At 61.6% G+C, this 27,285-nt stretch overlaps 3 protein-coding genes across 5 annotated transcripts; 2 read left to right on the top strand and 1 right to left on the bottom strand.

The window, feature by feature from the left end:
• Window positions 1-103: 103 nt before the first annotated feature.
• RTBDN (retbindin) lies at window positions 104-13,663 on the top strand. 2 transcript variants are annotated; one of them, XM_050925120.1, is made up of 6 exons: window positions 104-245; window positions 8,047-8,214; window positions 8,617-8,716; window positions 9,698-9,826; window positions 10,619-10,661; window positions 11,869-13,663. In XM_050925120.1, exons 1-6 carry the CDS (start codon window positions 221-223, stop codon window positions 12,127-12,129), a joined length of 726 nt encoding a protein of 241 aa, XP_050781077.1. In that variant the 5' UTR covers window positions 104-220; the 3' UTR covers window positions 12,130-13,663. The 2 variants fall into 2 exon arrangements, with proteins under 2 accessions (XP_050781077.1, XP_050781076.1); XM_050925119.1 differs by having other exon boundaries at window positions 109-245; window positions 10,619-10,727.
• A 157-nt stretch (window positions 13,664-13,820) lies between these two features.
• RNASEH2A (ribonuclease H2 subunit A) lies at window positions 13,821-18,512 on the bottom strand. Of its 2 annotated transcripts, XM_050925118.1 has the most exons (8): window positions 18,347-18,512; window positions 17,715-17,786; window positions 17,242-17,368; window positions 16,865-16,952; window positions 16,432-16,569; window positions 15,937-16,024; window positions 15,079-15,202; window positions 13,821-14,257 (listed from the first exon to the last, which is right to left on the bottom strand). In XM_050925118.1, the coding sequence occupies exons 1-8, from the start codon at window positions 18,471-18,473 to the stop codon at window positions 14,122-14,124; spliced, it is 900 nt and encodes a 299-aa protein (XP_050781075.1). In that variant the 5' UTR covers window positions 18,474-18,512; the 3' UTR covers window positions 13,821-14,121. The 2 variants fall into 2 exon arrangements, with proteins under 2 accessions (XP_050781075.1, XP_050781074.1); XM_050925117.1 differs by lacking the exon at window positions 18,347-18,512 and having other exon boundaries at window positions 17,715-18,141.
• A 1,179-nt stretch (window positions 18,513-19,691) lies between these two features.
• On the top strand, window positions 19,692-27,170 carry PRDX2 (peroxiredoxin 2). The gene is made up of 6 exons (XM_050925121.1): window positions 19,692-19,803; window positions 22,536-22,641; window positions 23,884-24,037; window positions 25,535-25,657; window positions 26,304-26,434; window positions 26,949-27,170. Exons 2-6 carry the CDS (start codon window positions 22,539-22,541, stop codon window positions 27,032-27,034), a joined length of 597 nt encoding a protein of 198 aa, XP_050781078.1. The 5' UTR covers window positions 19,692-19,803; window positions 22,536-22,538; the 3' UTR covers window positions 27,035-27,170.
• Window positions 27,171-27,285: the final 115 nt, after the last annotated feature.

The following is a 27,285-nucleotide window of genomic DNA, read 5'->3' as shown; positions in this document are numbered from 1 at the left end:
ACACAAGCACAGGGGTGTCGCTGGTCTCCGGGGTGACTGGAGCAGGCGGCTGTCAGGGGTGACGGGTGGTGTCTGGTCTCCAGGGCAGTTCGTGGCCTCGGCCAGCACCCTTCCCGGTCCTGCGCCAGCCTCAGCGCCGACGGCCAGGCAGCATCGGGTCGATGGGTTGGGCCAGCGCTGTAAATGTGCTTGATGGGCGGCCAGGGCGATCTGCGGCCTAATGGAGCAGTTAAAGGAAATCAATGGTGAGGACTGGGCCCAGTAGACACTCAGGGCCTGAAGGTGTGTGTGTGTGTGTGTGTGTGTATGTGTGTGTGTGTGGAATGGAATGGGGAGGGCAGCTGTGGGTGTGTTTGTGCAGGGGGAGGGCTCGTGTGTGTGGGTTGCCTGCAGGGGCAGGTGTCTGGCTGGTGGTGGGGAGTGTGTGCCTGGATGTGTGTCTGTGTGTTTGTGTTCACTGGTGTGTGATGAGTGAGTGGCTGGGGTGTGCGCTAACGTACAGTGAAAAGGAGCCACAGAGAGAGAGACGTGGTCATTCATGCCAAAGGCCCAATCTCAGAGTCTTGGAGGCCATGGGCCTGGCCCCGGAACCACCTGGGTCGTCGGTGCCCGGCTCAGTAATGGGGTCATGCCTAGAAGACTGGTTACAGGATAGGGCAGAGACCAGACCGTGGGTGAGCCTGGCATGCGTGTCTGGGTGATACATGTTCCCACCCGGACGCCGGCAGTGCCAGGGTTCGCTTGGAAGGAGGGCGCCACCCAGCGGGCTGGGAGCAGGAGCAGAGCCCAGAAGTCTCCATGGGCTGATGGAGGGGGAGGGCCTGGGGCAGGCAGAGGAGGGAGAGGCGTGTAAGACACCCCCCCCCCCACACACACACACACGCAGAGCTGCAGCCGGTCACAGCCGCGGGACACGCCGAGCGCTGCACCCTGCGCTGTCCATGGTGCTGGAGCTGAAGGATTGAGGCTGGGAGCTCTCCAGGGGCCGGACTCCTGGGTTCTCTCGTCTCCCCCGGGCTGCCGGGGTGGAAACACCCCCCACTCGAGGGTCCGAACAGCAGAGCCGCTCAGAGCCCGAACCTCCCCCCGCCCCTGCTGGGCCCCTTCCAGACAAAGCACTTTAAGAATCATCGCTGGGGAAACGTGCACTATTGGTGGGCCCCACAGAAATGCCGCGTGGCTCTGTCGCTCTCTGGTGGCCAGACCCTGTACTACAACCTGGGGGCCCCAGGGCTCTTTGACCCTCCTCCTTCGAGGGCTTTAGTTCAGTCCCCACGGCGAGCGCGGGGGGCGGAGAGGGCGGCCGGACTCCTAGGTTCTATTTCTGGCTCTGGGAGGAGGAGATGGGGGGGTCTAGTGGCTTGAAGCAGGGGAGTGGCTGGGCCACCCATGAACCCAGCTTTTGCCTGGTCACCGACAATCCAGAGCAGATGAAGGACCCGGGGCCAGCGCTCGCCTTGGGCCCACGCCCACGGGTGCTGGCCCCGCGCCCACGGGTGCTGGCCCCAGCCAGATGGCAGAAGCTGTTCCAATTCCCCTTCTTGCAGTGGCCCCTAATCCCATCCGGCGCTTAGCGGAGGCCACGTCCATGCCGGAAGCACTGAGGTCAAAGCAGGGATGACACCTGTTCGGATTAAGCCAGGCAGTGCCCCGGTCCCCAAGACACGGGCCAACCCTGCGGGCAAGGGGGACAGAAGGAACAATTCCCCCCACCCCCACCAGATGCCAAACAGCCATCGGCAAAGCCCTGGTAATACCATGCACTTTGCTAGCCCTGCCCAGCTATGGACCTCATTGGGGGAAACTGAGGTACGGAGCAAGGGCATGAGACACAGCCTTACTGTGACTCAGGCCTTAAAGAGAACCTGGAAACCTGGTTTTGTGTTCCTCTGCCTGTACCACTAGACCTCACTCCCCTCCCAGAGCTCAGTACAGAACCCGGGAGTCCTGACCCCTAGCCCCACCCCCCCGCTCTAACCATTAGACCCCACTCCCCTCCCAGAGCTCAGCACAGAACCCAGAAGTCCTGACTCCTACCCTCCCTGCTCTAATCACTAGACTCCACTCCCCTCCCAGAGCTCAGCACAGAACCCAGGAGTCCTGACCCCTAGCCCCCCCGCTCTAACCAATAGACTCCCTTCCCTTATCTGATCTGATAATTGAACCCAGGAGACCTGACTCCCGCTCCCCACTTAGAGCAGACTCCAGCAGTCCTGTCTCCCAGTCCCATGTGTTCTTGGGCCCCATTCCCACTCCCAACACTAGAGCCATTCAACCGACCCACAACGTGGGGGGATGCAGCTCCTGCTGGTTGTCCCCAGCGCTGCCCTCGGGACCCCTGAAGTGCAGGCCGGGAATGTTCCACCATGGCACATGTAGGACACAACACACTCCCCATGGGCACCCCACAGCCTGGCACCCACAGGCGCACGCAGCCCTCTAGGTGGCACCAGCGATCCACAGCCAGGGCCCCCCACTGCCAGGCAGCGCCCAGAAAGGCCACTGGGGTCATGGCTGGCTCAGACTCTGGCACCGGGTTTTCGGAGGTGAGCCCCACACAGGGCTTTAGCCACGCCCCTGCCAGAGCTGGGAGCAGGACCCAGGAGTCCTGATTCCCATCCCAGCACCCCCCACCCCGCTCTAACCACTAGACCCCACACGCCTCCCAGAGCCAGGAGGCCCCATGTGGCAGGGTGAAGGTTCTGGCTTTGTCAATTACACAGCTCCGGGCCCACCCTGTCTGTCCTGATCCCTGCTGACTCGCCCCCCCCGGAGACACATTCCCCTTGCAGATCGGACCCCATGGCTGGAAGGCAGCTCCATGCAGCGCCCCAGTGATCCCCGAGGGACCTGGAAAGACAAGGGAGAAGTTGATCACCATTAAAAGGGCAGAAGGAACTCAGAGATCACCCCATGCGGTGTGTGGGGGAGGAAGATGGTGACTCAGGGACCCCTACTACCTTCCTGGGTGCCTATCTCCAAGATGCCTCCCTAACCCCCCCCACCTCGCCCGCTGGTTCAGCTGGACACAGGCTGCCATTTCACTCCTTGGATTAAATTGTTGTGCTATGCGGCTGTTAAATTGCTCCTGTGCCCCACCTCAGAGGCAGCTGCATGTCAGCACTGGCTGAGAGACCCCTATATAAGCAGCCCCCATGCCCTAACCCAGCAGTGGCTGCATCTCAGCGCCAGGTCAGATCCCAGTATAAACACCCCCTGCACCCACCCCAGAGGTGGCTGCATCTCAGTCTCCCACCGGGGGGGGCAGAAGACATCGGTTTTAAGTGTCTCCCACAGCAAGAACCGATGCAAGATGCACAGTCCCAGCTCCAAACGCAGGCCCAGATCAGGCCCCAGAGGATCGGCTGAGAGAGGAGGAGGGGGACAGACAGAGCGCCCCCCCCCCACCAGTGGTGACACCGCCCACTCCGGATTCACCCCAGCGCCGCTCCGGCTGGCGAGTGGCTGCTGCAGGGTGGGCTGGGAGAAGGGCGGGGAGGGGTTTGCTTTGCAGCAGGCGGAGCAGGAGGCGAACTGAGGTGCCGCTCCCGAGCCCAGCGGCGGCAGCCGGGTGAGAGATCGCCCCCCAGTCACCCAGACAAGACCCCCCCTCCAGCAGCCTGCGCAGGTAGACATAAGGGTCGTGGGGGAGCGATTTCCCTCCTGGTTAATTACAGCAGGCGGGGGGGCGGGGGTGTCTGGCGGCCCAGTTCCACCCTCCGGCAGCCACTAGGGAAAAGGGGGTGCGGGGGGGTCCCCCACCACCGTCTCCTGTCGGTGACACATCCACCCAGAGGAGCCCGACGCCCCCAACCCCGCGGGCTCGGTTCTGCCCCAAAGTCGCCCGTGGCCGTATGGGGGCGGGGGCTGGGAAGTGGAGATGGGGGGTTCCGTCCCACCCCCCATAGAAATCCCAGCGGCTGCTGTGAGGGGTGGGGGTTATAACATCAGAACATGGGGCTGGAAGGGGGGCTCCTGGATCACGGAGTTCATCCCCCTGCTAGCGCAGGCCGCCCCTATAACTTGGGGGGGCCCCACGGCTTGGGGGGGGAAGGGGGGAGAAAATCAGCGACACAGAGAACGAACCAGACTGTGTCCCTCTTGTCGGGCGCTAGTTTGAAATCACCCGAAGAACTAGTCAGCCCGCCCCCCCATTCACTCCTCCCCCCCCCGCCCCCCGCAGCCTGGCTCCCTCTGCACCCGGGTCAAAGTCAGAGAGTCCAGAGCAAGAGAAGGAAAACCTCGGCCCTGGCAGAAGAGCAGCCGGGTAAATAAAAGCCGAGGAGAGTTTGGGGTGAGTGCGGGGGGGGGGTCAGGGGCGAGGGTCCTGCCCCACGGAGGGGGGGCGGCTATTTGATTTTACTGGGGGGAGAAAAGCGTGATTTCAGGGTCATGGAAATTGTGACTTTTTGCGGGGGTGGGGGGAGTTAAGGGATTGGCTGGGGTGCCAGGACTCCTGGGTTCAGAGCCCTGTTCTGCCACCGGCTGCCCCTGGGAGCTCGGACCAGTCGCTTGAATTGCCCTCTGCCTCAGTTTCCCTCTTCTACACCCCGCCACCACCACTCAGCTCCCCGGTAGTGCAGCGGTTCTCAGCCAGGGCTCCGGGGAGGACATCAGCCCCCCAAGAGATTTGCCTTGTTTTACAACAGGCCACATGAAAAGCACTTGCCAGGCCAGGGCACACTCACACTCAGACAGACAGCGACTCGTTTCTGCTGCTCTGTAGATCATCCAGGGAAAGGTAAGTCTGAGGAGTCCATCCCAGTGGACAGATTTTATAACAAGGTTCAGAGGAGAAATTCAGCCACTGCTCAGTACTTCTGTGGCTGTGACACTGGTATTTTTGTGTCTGATTCTGTAAGCAAGTGGTTTTGAAGTGAAGTGAAACCTGGGGGTGCTCAGGACAAATCAGCCTCCTGAAAGGCATCCGGGGGTCTGGAACGGTTGAGGGCTGCTGGCGTAGGGCAGTTTGAGAGCTGTAGAAGGGGAAGGGGGAACACAGAGTAGGGAAGTGACTCCCCAGAAGTCACGCAGCACAGCTAGGAAGAGAACCCAGGCGTCCTGGCTTCCAGCCCCCCTGCTCTAACCCACCAGACCCCACTCCCCTCACAGAGCCGGGGATAGAACCCAGGCATCCTGGCTCCCAGCACCCCCTGCTCTAACCACCAGACTCCACTCCCAGGGCCCCCAGAGCATTCAGGGGGCCTGGGGAAAAGCAATTTCAGGCGGCCCTTCCATAAAAAATAGTTGCAAAACTATAGAATATTATATTCTTGGGGGCCCCTGCAGGACCTGGGGCAAACTGCCCCACTTGCTCCCCCCTCTGGGTGGCCCTGCCCACTCCCCTTGCAGAGCCAGGGATAGAACACAGGTGTCCTGGCTCCCAGCCCCCCCTGCTCTAACCACCAGACCCCACTCCCGTCACAGAGATGGGGATAGAACCCAGGCATCTGTTCTTTGCACCCTGCTGCAGCTGGGGCACGAGCCGCCGCTGAGGCCTACCCAAAGACTGCTCTAGATTGGGTGGTTTGATCTATGGTCCTTGGGGCCGAGTGAGGCCGAGAGAGCAGCTGTGTGAACATGACGCAGCCTGGGCCAGGGGGTTCCTCCCAGAGGGCTCAGATGAGCCCCGGCTTACCTGGGATCCCTGCCTCAGCTCAGACCCTCGGCCCATCCAGCCTTTTATCCTAGCTCCTGCAGGGCCCAACTCAGCTGCTTCATAAGAAGGTGCCAGAAACGCCCTAGTAGATGTTCCTGGAGTAACCTGCCCTTGGGGGATGGTCCCTCCAGCCCCAGGTGAAGAAATTGTCTCCACACAGACCTGGCCCCCACTGGCTCCTCGCAGGAACTGGGGAGACAGGAAGGAGGGAGGCTGTTAGTTCTCAATAGCACCTGCTGGCTCTTGCACATCTCCTGTGCTCTCCTGGCCCCCAGCCCCCCTGCTGTAACCACTAGACTATTGTCCCTCTCTGAGCTGGAGATGGAACTAAGGAGTCCTGACTCACAGCCCCGCCGCCCCTTGCTCTAACCCCTAGACACCACTCCCCACCCAGAACTGGGGATAGAACCCAGATGTCCCAGCTCCTGGGATCAACCATTTGATTGCCACGTGCCTCAGTTTCCCCCTCTGACAATGGAGATAATGATCCTTCCTTGGTCTAGTTAGAATGAGACCAGCTTGGGGCAGGGACTGCCTCAGAGGTGTCTGTGCCGCGTCGGGCACAATGGGGCCCTGATCTCGGTTGGGGGGGCCGGGGGGCGGTCTCCAGGTGCTACCGTAATGCTGCTAATATTGCACACACCACAATGGGCCCCTGACCTTGGTTGCAGTGTCATACCCAGCCTATTGGAGAAGCTGAAATTGTACCCGTTTGGTTTTTTTTAAAGCAGCTTCAGTTAAACCAAAACAAAAAATGCCGCCCGAGGTGTATGTGTGTGTCAGTAATTCCCATTAGCCGCAGTTCCGGGAGTCAAGATGGGGGCAGAAAGAGACGCTGACTCCAGGATATTGGGCAGCAGCACTCAGAGCCTCGTTCTCTTCCTTAAAGCCCCAGCTCCTGGGGTCACGGGATGGGACGGGACAGACTCTGTTCATTTGTTTTCCCCAAAAGCCAGACTCCAGCTGCCAACGGACAGCAGGAAAATGTGACTCCTTAAAGACTCAAACACACACCCAGGCTGAAAAAACAGGGAGTCATTTTATTTACATTTCTCGTGGGTTTTTTTGGGGGGCAGGGGTGACTCATTGCTGGGGCTGGTAACACAGCACCCCTCCCCCACCCATGCAAGCATTTGTCCTTCTGGGAAGGAGAACCAGGCCTTTCCGCTGTGACGCAGAGCCAGGACTCCTGGGTTCTTTCCCCAGCTCTGGGAGGAAGGGAGCAGTGTCTAGTGGTTAGAGCGAGGGGGACCCAGGCTCCTGGCTTCCATTCCCTGCTCTGGGAGGGGAGTGGTGTCTAGTGGTTAGAGCAGGAGGGAGACTGGGTTTGCTCCCTAGCTGCACTTTTTCCAGCTGCCCTTGAGGAGAGCAGGGAGTTGGGTTTCTCCTAGGCAAGCAGCACTGGGGGAAATCTGATCTTCCAGAGGGAGGATTTTGCCAGAGCCAGGTGTACCCTCCCACACACATGCACCTGCCGTGTCTAATTTCGGCCTATCGGCCTAATTCGCTGGGGAAGGCAAGATCTGGCTCTGTAAGCAGGAGTCACCTTGGGCCCCGGGGGCAGAAGCTGCCAAGTCCAACTTACAGCCAGGTCCTTAATTCAAATCCAATTAGGGGGAACAGATCAGAGGAACTGAGCCCCCCACCAAGGCACCTTCCCCAGCATGTGAGCCGCCCAGCTCCTCGCAGGGAACGAGCCCCTCTACCAAGGAAGGCTCTGAGGCTAGAACCCAGGAGTCCTGGCTCGCAGCTCCCCTGCTGACACAGTCACTGCTGGAAGTCAAATCTACCCCAGAAAGATGCGAATTGTAGCGGAGATGGAACCAGGGCAGCCAGTCCCGAGTGAGAGCTTGGATGTGAGGACTGAGGGGTTGGATCTTTTCCTGGCCTTGGGGCAGGTCTGTGGTTACTGAGGAAATTCTGAGTCAGTCACTGTGGTGCTCCAGGGCACCGATCATTGCAGAGATCAGGAAGGCCACTGTGCCACTTCCCAGCCAGCCCCACGCCAGAGGGGCAAAGCGGCTGGGGGTCAACCACCGACCTTCCCTTAGGAGTGTTGACAGGCGCCAATCTTCGGCTCTGCAGGAGCTGAATAATGACCAAAGGAGCCATGCCAGCGGGGACTTCGGCTGTCAGAGAGAGACCCAGCTCAGGGGGGGAGGTAGAGGGACGGCACCATACACTGCCCCCCTGCTCCCTGGACTCAGCATCAGCCCTGCCCTTCCCCACGACAAGCTGGTCCCAGAGTGGGGGCATCCCAACTCCCAAAGCCAGTCATACTGTCCTCCCCCGCTCCCCATCCCATCCCCACCCCCAGGGCAGGTGACTGGGGGAGCCTTCAACCTTTCCCTTCTGACCAACCCTCCCCCCCTTGGTTCTGTTCCCAGGTGCCATGAGTGGCGGGGGCAGCATGTGGGCGCTGGCCATCGGCTGGGCGCTGGCCGTGCTGTGTGGAGGCGCTGGGGGCCTGGACAGCCGCTGCCTGGCTGGAGGAAAGCACAAGGCGGTGCCGAGCCCCGAGGGGCAGCTGGGCATTTGCCAGCTCTACGCCGCCAGTGAGTGATGGGCATGGGGGGGCGTGCAGCGGGGAAGGCACAAAATCAGAGGTTTCGGGAGGACGAAACTAGGTCAGAGCAGGTGATTTCAAGGGGTTTCTCCAGTTCCACCCCCCTGCTCTAATCACTAGACCCCCACTCCCCTCCCAGAGCTGGGGATAGAACCCAGGAGTCCTGACTCCCCAGCCCCTGCCCCCCCCACTAGACCCTGTGAGCAGTGGCTTTGCCCCTGTGTTGCTGGGGAGCCCTGTGCTTTGGAGAACGAGAGGGGCCCAACACCCCTCACACGCCAGGCCCTGCCCCGGGGAGCCCCTGGGCACAGGCTGGGGGTCAGTGGTGGGGGTCCGGCCCTGGGTGGGGAGTCAAGGGTGGTGCTGATGGACGGTCGGGTATTCTTCCCAGACGCCTGCTGCTCCCCCAAGGTGGCCCAGGAGATCTCCAGCGCCCCACTCACCAAGGTCAACAACAGCTACTGGAATCGCTGCGGGAGCCTCAGTCCCAGGTACCCCTCCCTCCGCCTGCCTCGGCTGTGAGCTTCCTTGCAGCAGTGCCCTGCTAGCACCCAGCTACCCCCGGCTGTGAGCTTCCCCGCAGCAGTGCCCTGCTAGCACCTAGCTACCCCCGGCTGTGAGCTTCCCCGCAGCAGTGCCCTGCTAGCACCCAGCTACCCCCGGCTGTGAGCTTCCTTGCAGCAGTGCCCTGCTAGCAACCAGCTACCCCCGGCTGTGAGCTTCCCCGCAGCAGTGCCCTGCTAGCACCTAGCTACCCCTGGCTGTGAGCTTCCACACAGCAGTGCCTTACTAGCACCCAGCTACCCCTGGCTGTGAGCTTCCCCACAGCAGTGCCCGGCTAGCACCCAGCTACCCCCGGCTGTGAGCTTCCCCGCAGCAGTGCCCGGCTAGCACCCAGCTACCCCCGGCTGTGAGCTTCCCCGCAGCAGTGCCCTGCTAGCACCCAGCTACCCCTGGCTGTGAACTTCCCTGCAGCAGTGCCAGGCTAGCACCCAGCTACCCCCGGCTGTGAGCTTCCCTGCAGCAGTGCCTGGCTAGCACCCAGCTACCCCTGGCTGTGAGCTTCCCTGCAGCAGTGCCCTGCTAGCTCCCAGCAAACCCCAGCTGTGAGCTTCCCCGCAGCAGTGCCCTGCTAGCACCCGGCTACCCCGGCTGTGAGCTTCCCCAAAGCAGTGCCCTGCTGGTGGATGGTGTCACACTCTCAGTTTGAAATTCTAGCTTAGAAGCTGAGGGTTACACAAAGACCTAAGTTATATCCCAGCCTAAACAGGTGGGACCACCAGCAGCAGAGCGCCCCCTAGTGCCGCCCTTGGGTCAGAACTGCCTGCTGGGGGATGGTGCCCCCTGCTAAGCCCCTGCCCCCTCCCTGCAGCATCCTGCCAGTGCACGGCTCGAGGTGCAGCCACGGTGCCCCAGAGGCGGCCTGTGGGGCTCCCCACTCTAATGCTCCCTCTCCCCATTCTCCATCCCAGGTGTGAGAACTACCTGCAGCGGGTTGAATGCTTCTACCGCTGCTCCCCCAGTGCTGCCCGCTGGCCCCACCCCCAGCGCCCCACAGCCATCCTGGAGGTGCCCCTCTGCCTGAGCTTCTGTGAGGCCTGGTGAGTCAGTGAGCCTTCCCCCTCCTTCCTGACTGGGTGAGAGCAGCAGGCTGGGAGCCAGGGCTCCTGGGTTGTACCCCTGCCTCTGAGAGGGGAGTGGGGTCCAGTGGTTAGGGGGGAGTCAGGACTCTTAGGTTCTATCCCTGGCTCTGAGAGGGGAGTGGGGTCCAGTGGTTAGAGGGGAGCCAGGGCTCCTGGGTTCTATCCCTGGCTCTGGGAGGGGAGTGGGGTCCAGTGGTTAGAGGGGAGGGGGAGTCAGGACTCCTGGGTTCTATCCCTGGCTCCGAGAGGGGAGTGGGGTCCAGTGGTTAGAGAGGAGGAGGAAGCCAGGACTCCTGGGTTCTATCCCTGGCTCTGAGAGGGGAGTGGGGTCCAGTGGTTAGAGGGGAAGGGGGAGTCAGAACTCCTGGGTTCTATCCCTGGCTCTGGGAGGGAAGCAGGGGCTAGTGGTTAGGGGGGCAGGGGTGCTGTAAGCCAGGCTATTCCTAAGGAGGACGCGAGTTCACCCGTGACTTCAGACAGCAATGGCCAAGGGGGAAAGAGAATCCAGTCCCCATGACAAGCTCCAGGATGGGTCTCTCCCACCTGACAGGGATGCAGCATGATGGACTGGTGGAACTCCCTGCTGCAAGGAGCTGGAGTGCAGCAGCAAAGCTGGGCTACTGGGCTGGATGGACCCAGGGGCCCGATGTGGGGCAATATGGGGGTAGATTGGCCCTGTAACACCCCAGCTGAACAGCCTCATAGTCTGTCTCAGTCCCAGCCTGTCCCTCTTTCTCACCCCTCCCCCAGGTATGAAGCCTGCAAGGATGACCTGACCTGTGCCCGCAACTGGGTGAGTGACTGGCAGTGGGGTCCTCAGGGGAACAACTGCAGCCAGGACTGTGTGCCCTACAGCCAGGTGAAGGGGCTCTGCTGTCGGGGGGAGGGGGTTGGCTCAGCCCTGCCGGGGGGAGGCCAAGGGGGGGGGAGTGGTGGACTCAGGCTCCGGCTGAGCCGGATGGGCGGATTCTGTGGTACAGGCACCTCAGAGCTGGGCTGAGACCTGTCCAACTCGTGGCATGTGGGGGTGGAATGGGACACGGGGCCTTTCCGCTCTAGGGGGTGCCAGCTCCGATCCAGCCCCAGGGCGGGGGGCTGGCTGGCTCAGAGGGATAAACCCGTCGGGCTGGATAGAGGGGGCTGGGTGAATTGAGGGGGATAGAGATCCTCACTCCTGGGCACCAGGTCAGGGGGCTGGGGGGGAGCTGGCACTGCCCCAGCCATCGCCAGATCTCCCCGCACTCAGCCCACCAGGCTGCTGCCTTGGCCCACGTGCGGCTCCCAGACACTGAGCCAACAGTGCCTGCTGTGGGCAGCGGAGCTGCAAATGCTGGCAGGGCCCCCTGCCTGGCAGCCCCCATCAGGCCCACAGCCCGTACGTGGGGAGGGAGGGTGAGCTTCCCTCCCTCTCTGTGCTCCGAGGCTGGCACAGGGATTCGCGCTGGGACTCAACTTCTCCTCCCCATATCCCAGTCATCTCCCCCTGCCCCGGGGCTGGATAGGATCCAGTGCCCCCTGGGGGGAAGGGCCCCACGTCCCACCCCCCAAGCCAGCCGGTCCCCTTGCCCTGGGGCTGGATAGGATCCAGCGCCCCCTGGGGGGAAAGGCCCCACGTCCCATTCCCCACCCCCTGAACCAGCCGGTCCCCCTGCCCCAGGGCTGGATAGGATCCAGTGCCCCCTGGGGGGAAGGGCCCCACGTCCCACCCCCCAAGCCAGCCGGTCCCCCTGCCCCGGGGCTGGATAGGATCTGGTGCCCCCTAGAGGGGAAGGGCCTCATATCCCATTCCCCACCGGATCCAGCGCCCCCTGGGGGAAAAGGCCCCAAGTCTCACTCCCCACCCCGAAACCAGCCGGTCCCCCTGCCCCAGGGCTGGATAGGATCCAGCGCCCACTAGAGGGGAAGGGCCCCATGTCCCATTCCCATCCAAGCTGGCACTCCCTAGAGGGGAAAGGCCCCAGGCCTCACCCCCTAACCTCTCCCCTCTCTCTGACCCCCAGATGTACTGGGACGGCAGGGAGCTCTGCGAGAACATCTGGGGCGACTCCTTCATCGCCGCCCAGGAGCCCTGCCCGTGCCTGAGCCTGACAGGCTCCAACGCCGACCCGCTGCCCGAGGACGGGGACAGCTCGGAGGAGCCTGACTCCACCAAAGCCGGCAGCCCTGGGGGGCCCTGTCCGGCCAGCAGCCTCCTCCGGCGCGGCCTGCGGAAGCGTTCCGTCTTCATGGAGGACATGGAGGGGAGCGGGAGCGGGGTCTAAACCCGCTGGCCCCTCCCCCCAGCTCCCCCACTCCCTAGGAGAGTCCCTCCCGCACTGCTCGCCCAGGTGCCGGGGGAGGGGGGCGGGAAATGCTTGTAATCTATGCAAACCCCCCAGCCCTGTGATCGTCCCCCCACGCACACCGTGACTGCTTCTCTGGCCCCTCCTGCACCCCATCCAGCCACCTACCAGAGGAGGGGACCCACACAGCCCTCCTCCTCCCACAGCCATAAGGCCTAGCTCAAAGGGGTGTTAGCTTCCGCTTCCCCTAGCACCCAGCTTCCCAGGGAGTTCCCACTCACAACCAGCTCCCCCCCTGCCCCAGTCACATAGGCCTGCAGGGATGCAGCTGTGTCATCCTCTTGCTATACTGCAGAGGGGGAAACTGAGGCACAGAGAGGAACTGCCTGAGAGAAGCTTAGTGTAGTACAGTAGCTCGGCTCTAAATCCTCCCCTGCTCTAACCATTAGTTTACCTTACTAGCCGGGGATGGAACCCAGGAGTCCTGCCTCCAGACCCCACTCTGTTCCCACAGCCTGGGACAGAACCCAGGAAGCTTGCCTCCCTGCTCTAACCACTAGACAATACTGCCCCCGCAAGAGCCCCACCTGCAGACACCGGCTAAGCCACCTGGAGGCACTGCAGGCCAGGACCTCGAGTGGCTGCTGGCCAAAGGCTCAGGGCAGGGGAGGATGCTGCGCCAGCTGACCCCCGCGCAGCCTTGGTCCCCCACACTGGTGCCAGGTTGGTACCCTCCACCGATAGGGATCGACCCCTTGACACAGAGGAGGAGCTGATAAGTCATGTCCATTTGCTTCATGCTGCGCCAACTCCTAAACTGCCCTACGAGGGTCAGCCAGCAGGGGGTGACAAAGAGCCCACTGACACCACCGGGGCAGCAGGGGGTGCTCTCCCCATGGGTCACTGCTGACCCCAAGGCCGGGCTCGGGGACACACTGTCCATTCAACCCAGGCCAGGCTCCAGCCTTTGCACGGCGCCTGCATGCTAAAGCTTGTTGCAACCCCTCACAAGCTAGTGTAGACAGAACCTGCCATGCTCAGCTGCATCCAGCGGGCACGGGGGGGGGGGCAGGAATTTAGCTGTGCAGAGTGATGGCATGCCCACCCAGGCCAGCGCTAGGGCTGCAAGGTGGGGGCTCTCCTCTGGGCCCCAGCAAGGCAGTAGGGGGCGCTGTGCAGCACAGGAAGCAGATCAACGGGGTGAACATTGGACACCGATTCCACACCGCAAGAGCCCTGGGACTCTGAGCAAGGATCTGCCCCCCTGGCCAGGGGAGAAGGGGAATCAGAGCTGTAGGGGGAAGACCGTGCCAGTCTTTCAAGCCAGCCGCCCTCAAAGCAGCTCCCTGAAATGTCCCCTGCCTGCACTCAACCCTTCGCTCTGAGCGTCAGTTCCCACAGGGCCATCCCGCCCATTACCGTGCCCATTTGGGATTACGAGGGAAAAACGCTGTTCAAAAAGCAGATGATATTGTGGAAAGAAATAAACGAAAATAAAAACCTTTAAAATTTGGTCCACGGGATTTGTTTTAGCCCCACCCCAGAGGTAGCTGCATCTCAGCACCAGACAAAGAGTCCCTGTATAATCAGCTCCCACCCCAGAGGTGGCTGCAGGGCTCAGGGACACTGGGACATGCCCCATGGGGGGCAGACTTGTTACAAACCTCAGAGACTTTTCAAAATGTTTTATTAACTAAAACAAAGTGGGTAAAATTGGGGAATCCACAGCAAGGAGGCGCCAGCGAGACTGGGGGAACTGGTTCCTAAAATCCCCCTTTACAGCCCAGCTCCTCCCAGCCCCTGGAGAGGGTGGCTCAGATCTGCTGGCATCACAATTAAATACAATCCCAGACGCTGCGCGTCAAAAGTTCTCGCTGACTTGAGGGGGCCATGGGGCCAGCTGGGAGGTGTGGGCACGGGGCCAGCTGGGGGGCGCAGGCATGGGGCCAGCCCTCCACCCCCTGGTGCCCGCTACAGCCCAGTCACTGTCTCCAGCTTGCACTCATGGAAGAAGCGGTGGGGCTGGCGTTTGGAAGACTCTTTGCGGGCAAAGAAGGACAGGACGGAGCGGGTGCCCTTCTGCGCCGGGTCGTCCTCACTGTCATCCCTGGGGAGGGAATAAGAAATGAACGGGGCCCTGGCAGCTCAGCTCTCCCACACACACAGACAGCGTGCCAGGGTGGAGGCAGGTGCCAGACCGGGCTGGGAGGGGAGGGATGGGCAGAGCCGGCCAGGGGTGCTGGGCTCAGTTGGTGTCTACTCTGGTCCTGTGTATACAGGGATCCCTTGCTCAGTGCTGAGATGCAGCCACCTCTGGGGTGGGGTGTGGGGGCTGTGAGCCTGCACAGGAAGATAATGAACAGTATGGGGCAGGTCCCCTCCACGCTGAGTCTGAGGGGGTGCAAAGTCCCATAACCCCCATCTCTTCTGCCATCGCTCCTCGGGAGGGATCCACACCCAGCTGTCCTGGCATCCAGGTTGCTGCTGAAGTCGTGCCTGGGAAGGAGAGGCGCTAGGCACGGGAGGCACTGAACCAGGCTGCCCCCAGTGCAGTCCCCTGGGGTTCCCCTATCCCACACATGGATGTAGGACAAGCCGGTGGATGGTGAGGGGACCCCAGAGCAGGAAGGGAGCTGCGCCCAGCACCCTCCACGCATACAGGGACGAGGGCAGTGGAAGCCCCCCAACAGCAGCGTGCTGGCAGGGCCCAGGGGGCAGCAGGGGTGTAATCAGGGATGGCAGGGCTGTCACTTGGCATTGGAGCCAGGTCCTCTGAGCCACTATGGACGGTGCCCGCGGGCCGGGAGCTCATTAGAGCCCATCGCTGTCAGGTGGCGGGCAGGGACCCAACCGGGAGGGATCAGACCGAGGTCAGGCCCCCCTGATTGATACCCTCAGTCCCGCCCCCGCTGCCCCTCCATCACCTACCAGCGCACAGGCACGGCCTTGCTCTCCAGGATGGTCTGGGCCGTGCTCCAGCTGAAACGCACGAACTGTGGGTACCCGAACACAGGGTCCAGGCACTGTGCCAGCCACTCCTTGGTCTTGGGATCTGGGGGATGGGGAGTGGAGGGGGAGATGACAGTCGGGGTGGGGGCAAATGCACCAGCCACGGACACACTCCCCACCCCACCTCCCTGACTGCAAATGGGGGTTACTGACAACTTTCCAATCACTCAGGACTCCTGGGTTCTATCCCTGGTTCTGGGAGGGGGGTCTAATGGTTAGAGCAGGGGGGCTGGGAGCCAGGACTCCTGGGTTCTATCCTGGCTCTGGGAGGGAGTGGTCTAGTGGTTAGAGCAGGGGGGCTGGGAGCCAGGACTTCTGGCTTGTACCCTCAGTTCCACCACTGCCGTCCCCCATGACCTCAGCATGTCACCTAGCTTCTGGCTCGGTCTCTGGAAGGCAGATCAGAAATCCAGCCTGATGCAGCCGAGGGGGTTAAAGGAAGGCCAAGGCCCAAGGGGCTGGGAGGGTGCTCGGAGCCATGCAGCCCCAACCCCTAGGCAATACAAGATCCAGGACGGGAGGATCCAGGGAAAGCCGGGAGCAGAACCCAGGTCACACGTGCCCTCTGGTGAGTGGAGGTGAACACAACACAACACAACACAACAGTAGGCGCTGGTGTAATCTCAGAAGGGGGCAGGATACCGGGCTAAATGGGCGCACGGGGCAGCATCCATTTATCATCCGCTCCTATATAAGCTAATAGCTCCACCTTGTGGTCAGACCTATCACTGACCCTGAGATTTCACACGGGGCTGTGTGTGGGGGGGTGTCATTTACCATTGGGGTACCCAGACCCATACTCCATCCTCACATCCCCCAGATCCTCCGGGAACGTCCAGTTCTTCACAGCACGATCCCGCGCCACCTGCCAACACAGACAGGAGTCAGCTCAGGGCGGCGCCGCTAGGAACATCGCCCCCTAGCGCCAGGCTGTTTCTGCAGGGATCCGTCGCCTGGCGCTGAGGTGCAGCTGCCTCTGGGGAGGGGCACAATGGCTGTTGAACTGCCCTGCAGCATTTGGGACAGGAAGTGAGGACGAATCCCCCAGTGTGGAGCCAATTGAGGGAGGCCCAATGGAACATCCTCATTAATTCGCCCAGCAGATCCCAATAACACCCCGGTAAGTGGAGCTGGGGTGTCTCCATATTCCGCAGACCCGCCCAGGTCCACTGCTCCGAGAAGGGCAGGGGGCCTGGTGACTCCTCAGCCCACAGAAAGATCCAGCCCATCCCCCACCGGGCCCCATGAAGAGGGGGGACCCCAAAGCCTCACCTTGGCACAGATGCTGGCCGCGCTGACGATGGGGAAGAGGGAATCAGCCTTCGGCCTCACGGTCACCTCGAGCTCCGGAAAGTGCCGCTTCAGCTTCTCCTGGTACTTCTCCGCCGGCCCCACGGTGTCCACAAAGACCTGCCAGGGATGGGGAGACCCCGCAAGAGGTGTGAGGGCGGTGCTGTCAGGTCCCCTCCCTCCCCACCTGCTAAACTTTGTGCTGGGATCAGGGCACCACGTGGGTAGGCGGCTGCCCTGTTGCTGTAAAGAAACTGAGACACGGGGAGGCTGGTGGGTGCATGTCAGCGCTATGCCCACAACGGTCCCCTTTGCCAACCCTGACCGAGCCTGTGATCAGGGCACCCTGCAGACAGAAATCTGCCCCATGGGGAAACTGAGGCCGGGGGGTAAAAAAAGACTGCGGCCGACTCACCTCTGCCACCTGCACTCCCGCATCCAACACGTGCTGTATCAGCCCGATGGCCGTGTCGTGGGACAGGGCGTTGAGGTTGTATTTTGCCCTGGCCGGGAGAGGAGAGGGTTTAGTATTTACCAGCCAGAGACCCAGGCCCCACTGTGCCAGGCGCTGCACAGACACAGAGCAACCTCCTCGAGACTCTCCAGCTGCCTCATCCACCCAGGGATCCGGCTCCTAAGGTTAATAGGAGCGGGGAAGGGGGACACAGAGCCTTTCCCCTCTAGGGGGCACTGGCTGATTCGGCCCCAGGCTGGGGGGCCTGGCTGGCTCAGGGGGGAAATGGGACACGGGCCTTTCCCCACTAGGGGGCACCAGTGACCCGGGGCTCTCACCGCTGCTGCATGCTGGTGCTGATGAGGTTGGGCGAGAGGATGTGCAGGGCCCAGCCGACGAAGTCCCTGGCCCGGTCCAGCGTCCCAAACAGCTGCTCCCGCTCGGCCTCCGTCAGTGTCTTCGAGTCTGGGAGCGGGGAAGGAGGGGGGACACTAGGGTCAGCTACTAGAGGAAGCCTCGGGCTTCCATGAGATCTTGGAGGGGGACGGGGACCCTCATGATCCAACATTCTCTCTATGGGGCCTTTACACCCCTGCTGTCCCCATCCCCTGCCCCCATTCAGATCCATATTCCCCCTGCCCCCCTCCAACCCATTGCAGCTCCATCCCCCAAGCCTCAGCTCTCCAGACACCCCCCTTGCGCTGTCAGTGCTCCCCCCACTGAGATCCCTGGGCCCCTCCCCTGGGGGGGAATCACAGGAGGCCAGGGTGCAAATTCAGCCCCCCCACCCCCACGATGCCCTTGTCCTTACCCGCCATCTTCAGAGCTCCCAGCTCCTCCTGCTTGGCCAATGAGCAGTAGCAAACAGCATAGACCATGGGACCTGGGAGGGGAAACAGAGGCACAGATGGGGGGGGCAGCCTAGCCCGATCCAGCTGGTGCAAGAGCCTCCTCCTCTGCAACTCCCACCCACAGCACTGGCGGGGGGGGATCAGCCCTGCCCACGCTATGCAGAGAGGTAACTGTACAGGGCCCATCTAACCCCCTTGCCAGTTATGGGGCTCCAAGCTCTTCTCCCCCAGGGCAGGTGGACCCATTCCCCCAGCAGGGAGTTGGGGGGGGAATTCTGTGAGATGCCTTGTGCCCCCCCACCCAGCACCCCTCCTCACTGTACCGGGAGCTCCCCCTTCGGAAGCACAGAGAGGGAGGGCCCCTCCCCTATCACTCATTAATGGGGGTCCCCTATCCCCACTCTATGCAACGCTGGGAGGTCCCTGCTCCATGCAATGCTGGGGGCTCTCCCCGTGCAATGCTGGGGGTCCCCCTGCCCAGCCCCCCGTGCAATGCTGGGGGCCTCCCCGTGCAATGCTGGGGGTCCCCCTGCCCAGCCCCCCGTGCAATGCTGGGGGCCTCCCCGTGCAATGCGGGGGTCCCCCCGCGTACCCAGCACAGGCCCCCTGCCGGCCTCATCGATGCCCAGGCAGCAGGGCCCGGCCCTGCACAGCTCGGGCACAGGAGAGCTCAGGCGGCAGCTGCCCCCGTTGTCCCGCTCGAACACCCCCAGCTCCATGTTCCGCGCGCGGAGACCCCGAGCCCTGCCCAGGGGCGGGGCCGGCCTCGCACTGACGCCTGGGAGTTGTAGTTCTAAGGGAGGGGAACCCAACGTCTGGGGTTGGAGGTCAGAGGTCAGAACTCCTGGCTTCTATCCCAGCTCTGGGAGGGGAGTGGGGTCTAGTGGTTAGAGCAGGGGGGGGTCTGGGGGGCAGGACTCCTGGGTTCTATCCTTGGCTGAGGGTGGGGAGGGGGGTGTGAGTGTTAGGACTCCTGGGTCCATTTATACCAGATTCATTGCATCACCTTGGAATTAGTCATTCATTGCTTCTTTTGAAGAGCAGCCACTGATCTCCTGCGAGCTCCACAGATCCGATTAGAAACGTCTAAGAGCCAGGCTCTGAAGGCCCTGGGATTGGATCTGAGCCCATGTCCCTTGGAGAGGAAAGGCCCCACTCATGTCCTTCCCATTTCCACATCCCCCACCTGTGGTTGTGCATGGCACAGGGTAGCATTTAGGAGTGAAGCAGAGGGCTGTTTGGGGTGGTTAGGGGGCCTTTGATGGCGGCTCTGTGGGCTCAGGGGCATGTCCATGGGTAAAATCCAGTACAGTTCACAAGGCCATTCATAAAGCCATAAACAAACCCTAAGGAACAGCCCTAATTTCCCAGCTCAGCCGACCCTCCGGAAGCCTCAGAGGCCCGGGATCATTGCACCAGTGGGGAAACTGAGGCACGTGGGGCTGGGGTGAAACTCCCCACCGCGAAGGGCAAGGGAGTAAACATAAACTGACTCAGCAGAGTCATGAGTGATAAATAAACCCAGCTCAGGCCAGAGCTTGGCCCCAGTCTCCTAGGGAGCCTCCCCGACATGGGCTGTGGGGTTCCTCCAGGGCAGCCTTGCAACCCCCACCTCGCTTGCACTGTAGCACGCGACTGTTGGCCCCATCCCCTTCTGTGCAATGCTGGAGGGCCCCTAGCCCACCCCCATCTGCAACACAGGGGGCCCCATACATGGCCCTGACTGTCCCTCCTCTGTGCAATGCAAGGAGAGCCCATAACCCCGCCCCCCTCTGTGCAATGAAGGGGGGGCCCGTAGCCCTGCCCCCCCGTGCAATGCTGGGGTCCCCCCCAGAATCTCGCCCCCCACGTGCAATGCAGGCACTCGCTTTGGAGGTCTAGTCCCCACCCCACATACTGGGCTTTATCTAGTCTTTACCTCCCCCCTCTCTCTGCTCCAAGTGGACCAGCCCAGGGGGGAGGGGGCGGCTATAAGACCCGCTGCAGGGGAGCTGTGCACGCGTTGCGGAGCGAGAGGCAGGGTTTGTTGTGGGTTCGTGCAGCGAGAAGGTGGGTGCGTTTGGGCTGCGCGCTCCTGGCCGTGCCCTGCAGGGCCGGGTCCGCTTGGGGGGCTCAGGGCCCCGGGGGGCGCTTCTCACCCCCGGGCCTGCAGCTGCTCTCTTGCAAAGTGGCTGCTCTGAAGCAGACCTGGGGTGGGGAAGGTTACGTGCTGCCCTGCCTGCGGGGGCTGCTTTACCCTCTTGCAAACCCCGCGGGCCTTGCAGGAGGAGCCAAGCGGGGGGGTGTTTCGTGCCAGGGCCTGGCAATGCCAACGGGGCCTTTTGCCCATCCCCCCCGTCTCTGCTGCTTATTTTGGCTTTCAAAGCTGCTGCTGTTCTTGGTGGGCCCCCAGCTAGGCTGCAGCCTCGATGCTTCGCTGCCTCGCTGCTCCTAGCGGCTCCATCCTCTGTGGTTTGGAAAGCACCGGGGCGGGGGCGGGGGTGGATCCTGACTCGTCCTGGGCGCCTCTCTCTTGCATTAACTTCTGGGCCAGCGCCTGACTTTTTCCAGCAGGTGCCCAGGGGCGGCTCCAGACATTTCGCCGCCCCAAGCACGGTGGCATGCCGCGGGGGGCGCTCGGCGGCTCACCGGTCCCGCGGCTCCGGTGGACCTCCCGCTTGGTGTGCTGGGGCCTGGAGCCGCCCCTGCAGGTGCCAGCCCCTGTAATGGTGCCTCAGGGTTTTCCTGGGTGGTGCCAGTGGGTTAACTTTGAGCCCTGGGGGGATGTAACTTTCCCAAGTGGCTGGATAGGGGGAAAAACGGTTATGAGGGGAGTATCTCCAGCTTGCACCCCTGGAAACAATTGAGAGGCTGAGCCATCAGCGAGGCCCTAGCAAGGTGAATTTTAAGCTGCTGTCTAATTCCTTGCTGTCCTGGTATGTGCCCTGCTGTGAACAGCCGCCTTCCTGTGCTGGGAGCATTTTACATTTGCTTTGTCCTGTTTAGGACTTTCCAGACAGTAGCATAGAGGCGATTTGGCTTGTGGGTCTTAATTTGTGCTTGGGGGTTTGTCCAGTGAGTTTCCTCCATGTCCTGCTTTGGTGCTGTTGAGAGAAGCCAGTTTAGCACAACTTTTAAGGGGGTGGGAAACCAAGCGACTTCAGGTGGCTAGTAAAAAATTGCAGCTGGAGGCATAGCATCTTTACTTGCCCCTTTGCTGAGAGGTGGCCCCGCTCCTGCCAAGGTGGCCTCGTCACAGCTGAGCAGAGTGTAAGATCCCCATGCTGGAAGCAGAGACCCTGTAGTGTCAGGTGCTCCACAGACACCTAGTGAGACGTGGTCCCTGCCCTGCGGTGTTTACAGGACAACGGGCAGGAGCCAGAACTGAGGCATGAAGCTGAAAGTGACTCGCCAAAGGTACCTCACGGGGGCCAGCCGGGGACAGAACCCAGGTCCTTAGAACCCAACCTGCTTTCAGTTCCGAAGACTCGCTTGCCAACTGTTAGCTTGCACCATGATGGCGAATCCTGGGTGCTGGGCAAACTGCCTTGGGATGCAGCTGCCTCTGGGGTGGAGGCTAACAATGGAGGGAGAAAGCGCTTTTCCCTCAGTGACACTGGGGCAAAACTCCCTTTTGCTTGGAGTCCTTTGGGGGAATTCTGTCCACCTCAAGTAGGGCGGCTCTTGTCCGAAAAGACCCCCAAGCAGAGCTATGTGTCCTGTGATGGCTCTGCGCTCTTGCTTGTGATATCTGCTCGCTCACGGTAGCGAAAAGCTTTCCCCCCCCCCCCACCCCGGGCTTGGTGCTGTACGGCCACAGAAGGAAAACCCAGTAAAATTCTTGCCAGCCCGTATCTCTTCCCCGCTGGCTTAGCTGGCCTCATCCCGCAGCGAAGCCATAAATTTCCAGGTCTCTGAGCTGAAATTAACCAAGGTCCTGTTCAAAATAATGGGAGCTTGGGGGCATCCTGTTCTCTGTCCGCTCAAAGAGAATGGACTGAGAGCAGGACTGTCGCTTTTGATGCTGTCAGTGTGGAGTGCTGGGAGGCAGGACTCCTGGGTTCGATTCCCCAGCTAGGGGAGGGTAGGAGAGGGGGGCTTAGTGCTTGGTGGGCTAGGAGTCAGAACTCCTGGGCTGTCTATCCCTAGCTTTGTACTGACCCAGTTTGCCAAATCACTAATTAGTGTCATTGATTTGCACGACTTTGGGGGGTGAAAAGTGCTTTGTTTGTATAAAGTGCTGCTTGCATACAGGAGGCTGAGGGGTGAGCTGGTTAATTGTGATAGTGGTGGGCTGGGTGGGTTCACACAGTCACAGCTGTGCCTGTCTGCACCTGGAGAGGCGATGCCACTATCCTTCTGCCCTCCTCCAAAAGATCTCTGCCTTACATGAGCTCGGCAGTATCTGGGTTATACCTGTGCTAGGGTGGGGGAGATGCCTGCTGGGTCTACCATTCTCAGTGCCAACCCAGAAGAGCTGGTGTGCTCTGAGCCATGGGATGTGAGTGACTCTCATGTGACTGGGGGCTTGGAGCTGGGATTGTCCGATCACCCAGATTGGAGCTGGGAGGGAGATGATTGGGGTGGACTGGGAGAGGGAGTGGATATTGGGACTGGTCTCGGAGCTGGTATTGGCTCAGAAATCCAGGGGCTGGTGCTGTGAGCCCTCCTGGAAGTCAGGGCCCCTCTGGTCCATCTCCAGGCTACCCCCATTGCTGCAGAGAATAGGAGAATCTCCTCACGGTTGCTGGCGAGGCCCACTAACCAGTGCCACCCGTCCTGAGCCCCGGCTTCTCTTGCAGGTTATGGCTTCCGGTAAGGCTCACATTGGCAAACCAGCCCCAGGCTTCCACGCCACGGCCGTGGTGGATGGAGCCTTCAAAGAGATCAAACTCTCCGACTACAAAGGTGAGAGAGGCATGCTGAAGGCTCTGCCCTGAGCCCCTGCTAACAGGGAGGGCCCTGCAGCTCCCCGGATGAGGCACTGGGAGTGGGAGTGCCCTCCAACAGCCCATGCTCTTGCCCTGCTCCTCACAGCACCCCCTGCTGCTACTGTATTAGCAGGACATTCTGTGCATCCATGAATCTTGGGGCACTCTACAGGGGATTCTGCCAGACTCTCCCTGCCTGCATGGTGATGGGGAACAGGTCACCGCCTCTAGGGCAGGGGTGGGCAAACTACAGCCCGGGGGCCACATCTGGCCCTTCAGACATTTTAATCTGCAGTTCAGCACATGCTGTGGTGCTGCGTGACTCCCAGAAGCAACGGAATGTCCCCCCTCCAGCTCCTATGCATAGGGGCAGCTGGGGGCTCTGTATGCTGGCCCCGCCCCAAGCGCCAGCTCTGCAGCACCCATTGGCCAGAACTGCAGCCAATGGGAGCCACAGAGGCGGCACCTGTGGACCAAGCAGCACGCTGCAGCTTCTGGGAGCTGCTTGAGGTAAGCGCCACCCAGATCCTGCACCCTAACCCCCTCCTGCTTCCCAACCCCCTGCCCTGATCCCCCTCCTGTCCTCTGAGCCCCTTGGTCCCAGCCAGAGCACAGTCCTGCACCCCAACCCCTTATCCCCAGCCCCACAGTATGCACCCCAGCTGGAGCCCTCACCCCCCAGTCTGGAGCCCCCTCCCACACCCTGAACTCATTTCTGGCCCCACTCCAGAGCCCTCACCCTCTCCCACCCTGCAACCCCCAATTTTGTCAGCCTTCATGGCTTGCCATACAATTTCCATACCCAGATGTGGCCCTCAGGCCACAAAGTTTGCCCACCCCTACCCTAAGCGGGGGTGGGGGGCAGAATGAACCTCCTGTGGAGAGGGGGGACCTTGCAGTTTTGCCATCCTGCCTCTGGGCAGGCAAGTGTGCAGCGCTGTCTCTTTAAAAGAGAAATCAGGGAGGGGGACCCTGTGTATAATCCAGCTGGCTTGTGATTGGCTGAGCCTGGGTTTGAGGGGGACCAATCCCAGCACCTTCTGGGTGAGACCTGTATCCAGATCAGCTGGCTTGCGAACAAGGTCTCCAGCAATGTGATTGGGTCCTGGGGGCGGAGGGCGGAGCCAAGCACGAGGTCTCTGCCAATGGCACCACTGCCTGACAGCCCCTCCTGTCACAGCGCCCCCTGCTGACCTGTTGTCCCCCTGCCCCACCCCAGGCAAGTACGTGGTGCTGTTCTTCTACCCCCTGGATTTCACCTTCGTCTGCCCCACCGAGATCATCGCCTTCAGCGAGCGCGCCGAGGATTTCCGCAAGCTGCACTGCGAGGTCCTGGGGGCCTCTGTGGACTCGCACTTCACCCACCTGGCCTGGTGCGTGGGGCAAGGTCTCCCCGCTCCCTGGGCTGGGGGACTGGCAGGGTTGGGGGGCCCATCTCTGATCTGGCCCTGGGGGGCACGGGGGGGGCAGGGAATGAGACATGATGGGGCTGGAGGGGCTGGCTATGAGCGTGACCCAGGCTAATACATCAGGAAACATGGTTTCCCTCTGTCATGTGCTATGGGTCTCTGTCTCCTTCCAAAGAGTCCCAGGTTGGTGACCGAAATGCCCCCTAGACACCCCCTCTCCTCTTGGCCCACGATGAGCATAAGGTCAAGATCTCACCAGCCCGGCACAACAGGTGCCTGGCACCGCTGGCTGGAGTGTGGGGGGGAACTGCCTGTCCAGTCCCTGAACCCGGCTGGAGCTGGCACTGGGCCCCTAGGGATGGGGAAAAGCCAGAGGGGTCAGAGCCCCTGGGTGCCAGGGGTTGAAATCGCCCCACAGACCAATTCAGATGTCTCCTGAGCATCAAAAAGCCCCATGCTTCCTGGTCAGATGGGGGGCCAGGGTGGGGTCCATCCCTCCTGGCTGTGACTAGAATCCAGCAGACGTTACCAGCTGGCCCAGAGGGGTGGGGCGGGGTGGGGTGGGCCCCTACTGGCTTTATCTGGGGCACCCTCTGTGAGAACAGCCTTATCACCCCTAGCCACTGGGGCCAGGGCCAGCCAGAGACAGGCCTGTAACGGGGGTGGGGAGTGGCAGGCTAATCTGACACTTGTCTGCAAGAGTGGGGGTGCTCCCCCCCTGCATGGGGCAGTAGGGCTCTCATCAGCACACACACACCCCTCCCCCCAGGGCCAGCACTTCCATTAGGTGACCCTAGGCGGTTGCCTAGGGCGCCAGGATTCAGGGGGTGGCATTTTGTGTGCTCCCCACGGGGTGCACAGGAGCTTCCGGTTTCGCTCCCGTTGCGCCGCCGAAGAAGGACCTTCTGCCAACGTGCTGTGGAAAACAGCAGCAGGCAACTGAGCAGCTCAATGACTGCTGCTGTCGCCTGCGGCATTTCGGCGGAGGGTCCTTCGGCGGCACGATGGGAGCAGAACCGGAAGCTCCCGTGGGGAGGGCACAAAATGTTGCCCCCCGAATTCTGCCTAGGGCCCCAGAAACCCTGGTGCCGCTCCTCCTCCTCCCCCTCAGTCTGAGCACTGTCTCAGATCCTTTGATTTAATATCTAACCTGGATGTCTGTCATCTGGTAGTTTGGGAGGAGAAGAGTCTGGCAGGACCAGCTGCCCCTCAGCCCCTGATGCTGCGAGCCAGCAATGTCTGGCACAGGGTGGGGTGGTGCTGGAGCCCACCGACCTGCTGCAGGCTGGGCTCTGCCCCATGTGCCCCGAGTGGGAAATGGTGCCCGACGCACTGAGGCCAGTCCTGTGGCTGCCTCTAGTGGGGAGCCAGCGCTGGGGGCAGATCTGGATTTTGGGGGTCCCCATGGCTGGGATTGGGGGTGTACCACAGTGTGGGACTAACCCCCTTGTCTCCCGGTAGGGTCAACACCCCGCGGAAGGAGGGGGGGCTGGGCACCATAAACATCCCTCTGCTGTCGGATCTGACCCACAGCATGGCCGCCGATTATGGGGTGCTGAAGGAGGATGAGGGACTCACCTACAGGTGTGTGGGGGTGACTGGTAGCCCTTGTGGGGTGAGCTGCTGGGGTCTGCTCTGGGTGGGGTGGGAGGCAGTTCTTGTGCTGAGGCCCTGCTCTGGTCTCACTGTGGTGGTTTCGGGGCCCCACTGGAGTTCTGCTCCCCAACTTCACAGCAGTGCCACTAATGTCGAACGACCCCCCATGGCCAGTGAAGGGTGGGTGCATCCGGCAAGCGGGACGCTGATCGGGGAGCCGGGGGAGTGTGTGAAAACAGTGAACACCAGGGTGGGTATATGGGGGGAGGGGGTCAGGGAGAGATGGAAGGAGCCCCATGGGATGCCAGGCTGGGGGCAGGGGGTCACTTGAGTATCACCACCCTGGAGCCAGTCTCGCTCTGAGTGAGGCTAGAGATCTCCCATCTCTGGTGCTAACATGCACCCAGAGATTTGGTGAGGCGGGGGGAGTGTCCCTGCTTCCTGGGGGGCTGTTGCTTAGTACTGAGCATGCAGGTGCCAGGTGGGGGTGCCCCACATCCATTAGGGGGAGGCTGCAGGCTCCCAGATCTCATTGGATCCCCACCATGACAGATCTGAGATGTTATGTGGGTGGGGGGGCTTGTGCTCCCCCATCCATGGCTTCAATTGGGGTGTGATCCCTCTTCCCCTTCAGGGGCCTGTTTATCATTGATGACAAGGGCATCCTGCGGCAGATCACGGTCAACGACCTGCCGGTGGGGCGCTCGGTGGACGAGGTGCTGCGTCTGGTGCAGGCGTTCCAGTACACAGACACGCATGGGGAAGGTGAGGCAGGGCCCTGGGGTGAAGGCTGAGGCTGGGTTAGGGGAGTGCAGGGCCCAGCTGCAGCAGTGTGTCTAGATGGGGTGAGTGCCCCACAGCTGGGGGGGGGTGAGGCAGCAGGTCTGAGTTTGTTCCCCAGGGAGGGGGGAGGAAGTGAGGGGCTCTCCACACCAGCTGTTTCAAGCTGGCTGCAGACTCTGCTTATACTGGGGAGTTTCTCTCTAAGGGTTAGAGATGCCTCCCCCACCCCACGCTGGGCAGGAGGGGTGGGCAAGAGCCTCATGCATGGACCTACGGTGCTTGCACCTCCATGCACCCCTGGGCAGACCTCCAAGCTGGAGAGGAAGTGCTACCTAGCGGTTAGACCACTAGCCTAGGACTTGGCATCAAACCAAGGTTTTCCTTGCTCTGCCTCACTTTGCAGATGGGGAAACTAAGTGGGGTGGGAGGGAATGCAAAGCAGGGATGTCTTGCTCCCTCCTCTGGTCTCCTAACTCCCCTCCTCTGCTGTCTCCAGTGTGCCCAGCAGGCTGGCAACCCGGGAGCGATACCATCAAGCCCACGGTGAAGGACAGCAAGGAATACTTTGCCAAGCAGCACTGAGCTCGGGGCAGCTGGTGGAGAATCTGGTCTACTGTGAAGGTGCCGCCCCCCCCCCCCCCCCCATTGGAAGGGGATATTTGGGGGGGGGGGAAATGCAAGAAGTTTGTGACTAAAGTAAGAGTTTGTTTGAAAAGGAGCCGGTTTGTGTCTGATCCTTAATTTGGTGGGGGTTGGGCAGAGTCTGGGTGACCCTGCTGGGGGCAGGGGGGTCCCCATCCAGCTCCCGAGCGTTGCCCAACAAGCCCTGATGC

The sequence above is a fragment of the Gopherus flavomarginatus genome, chromosome 16 (genome assembly GCF_025201925.1).
Source record: "Gopherus flavomarginatus isolate rGopFla2 chromosome 16, rGopFla2.mat.asm, whole genome shotgun sequence".
NCBI classification, from domain to species: domain Eukaryota; kingdom Metazoa; phylum Chordata; order Testudines; family Testudinidae; genus Gopherus; species Gopherus flavomarginatus.
This window is presented reverse-complemented; position numbering and strand designations above follow the sequence as displayed.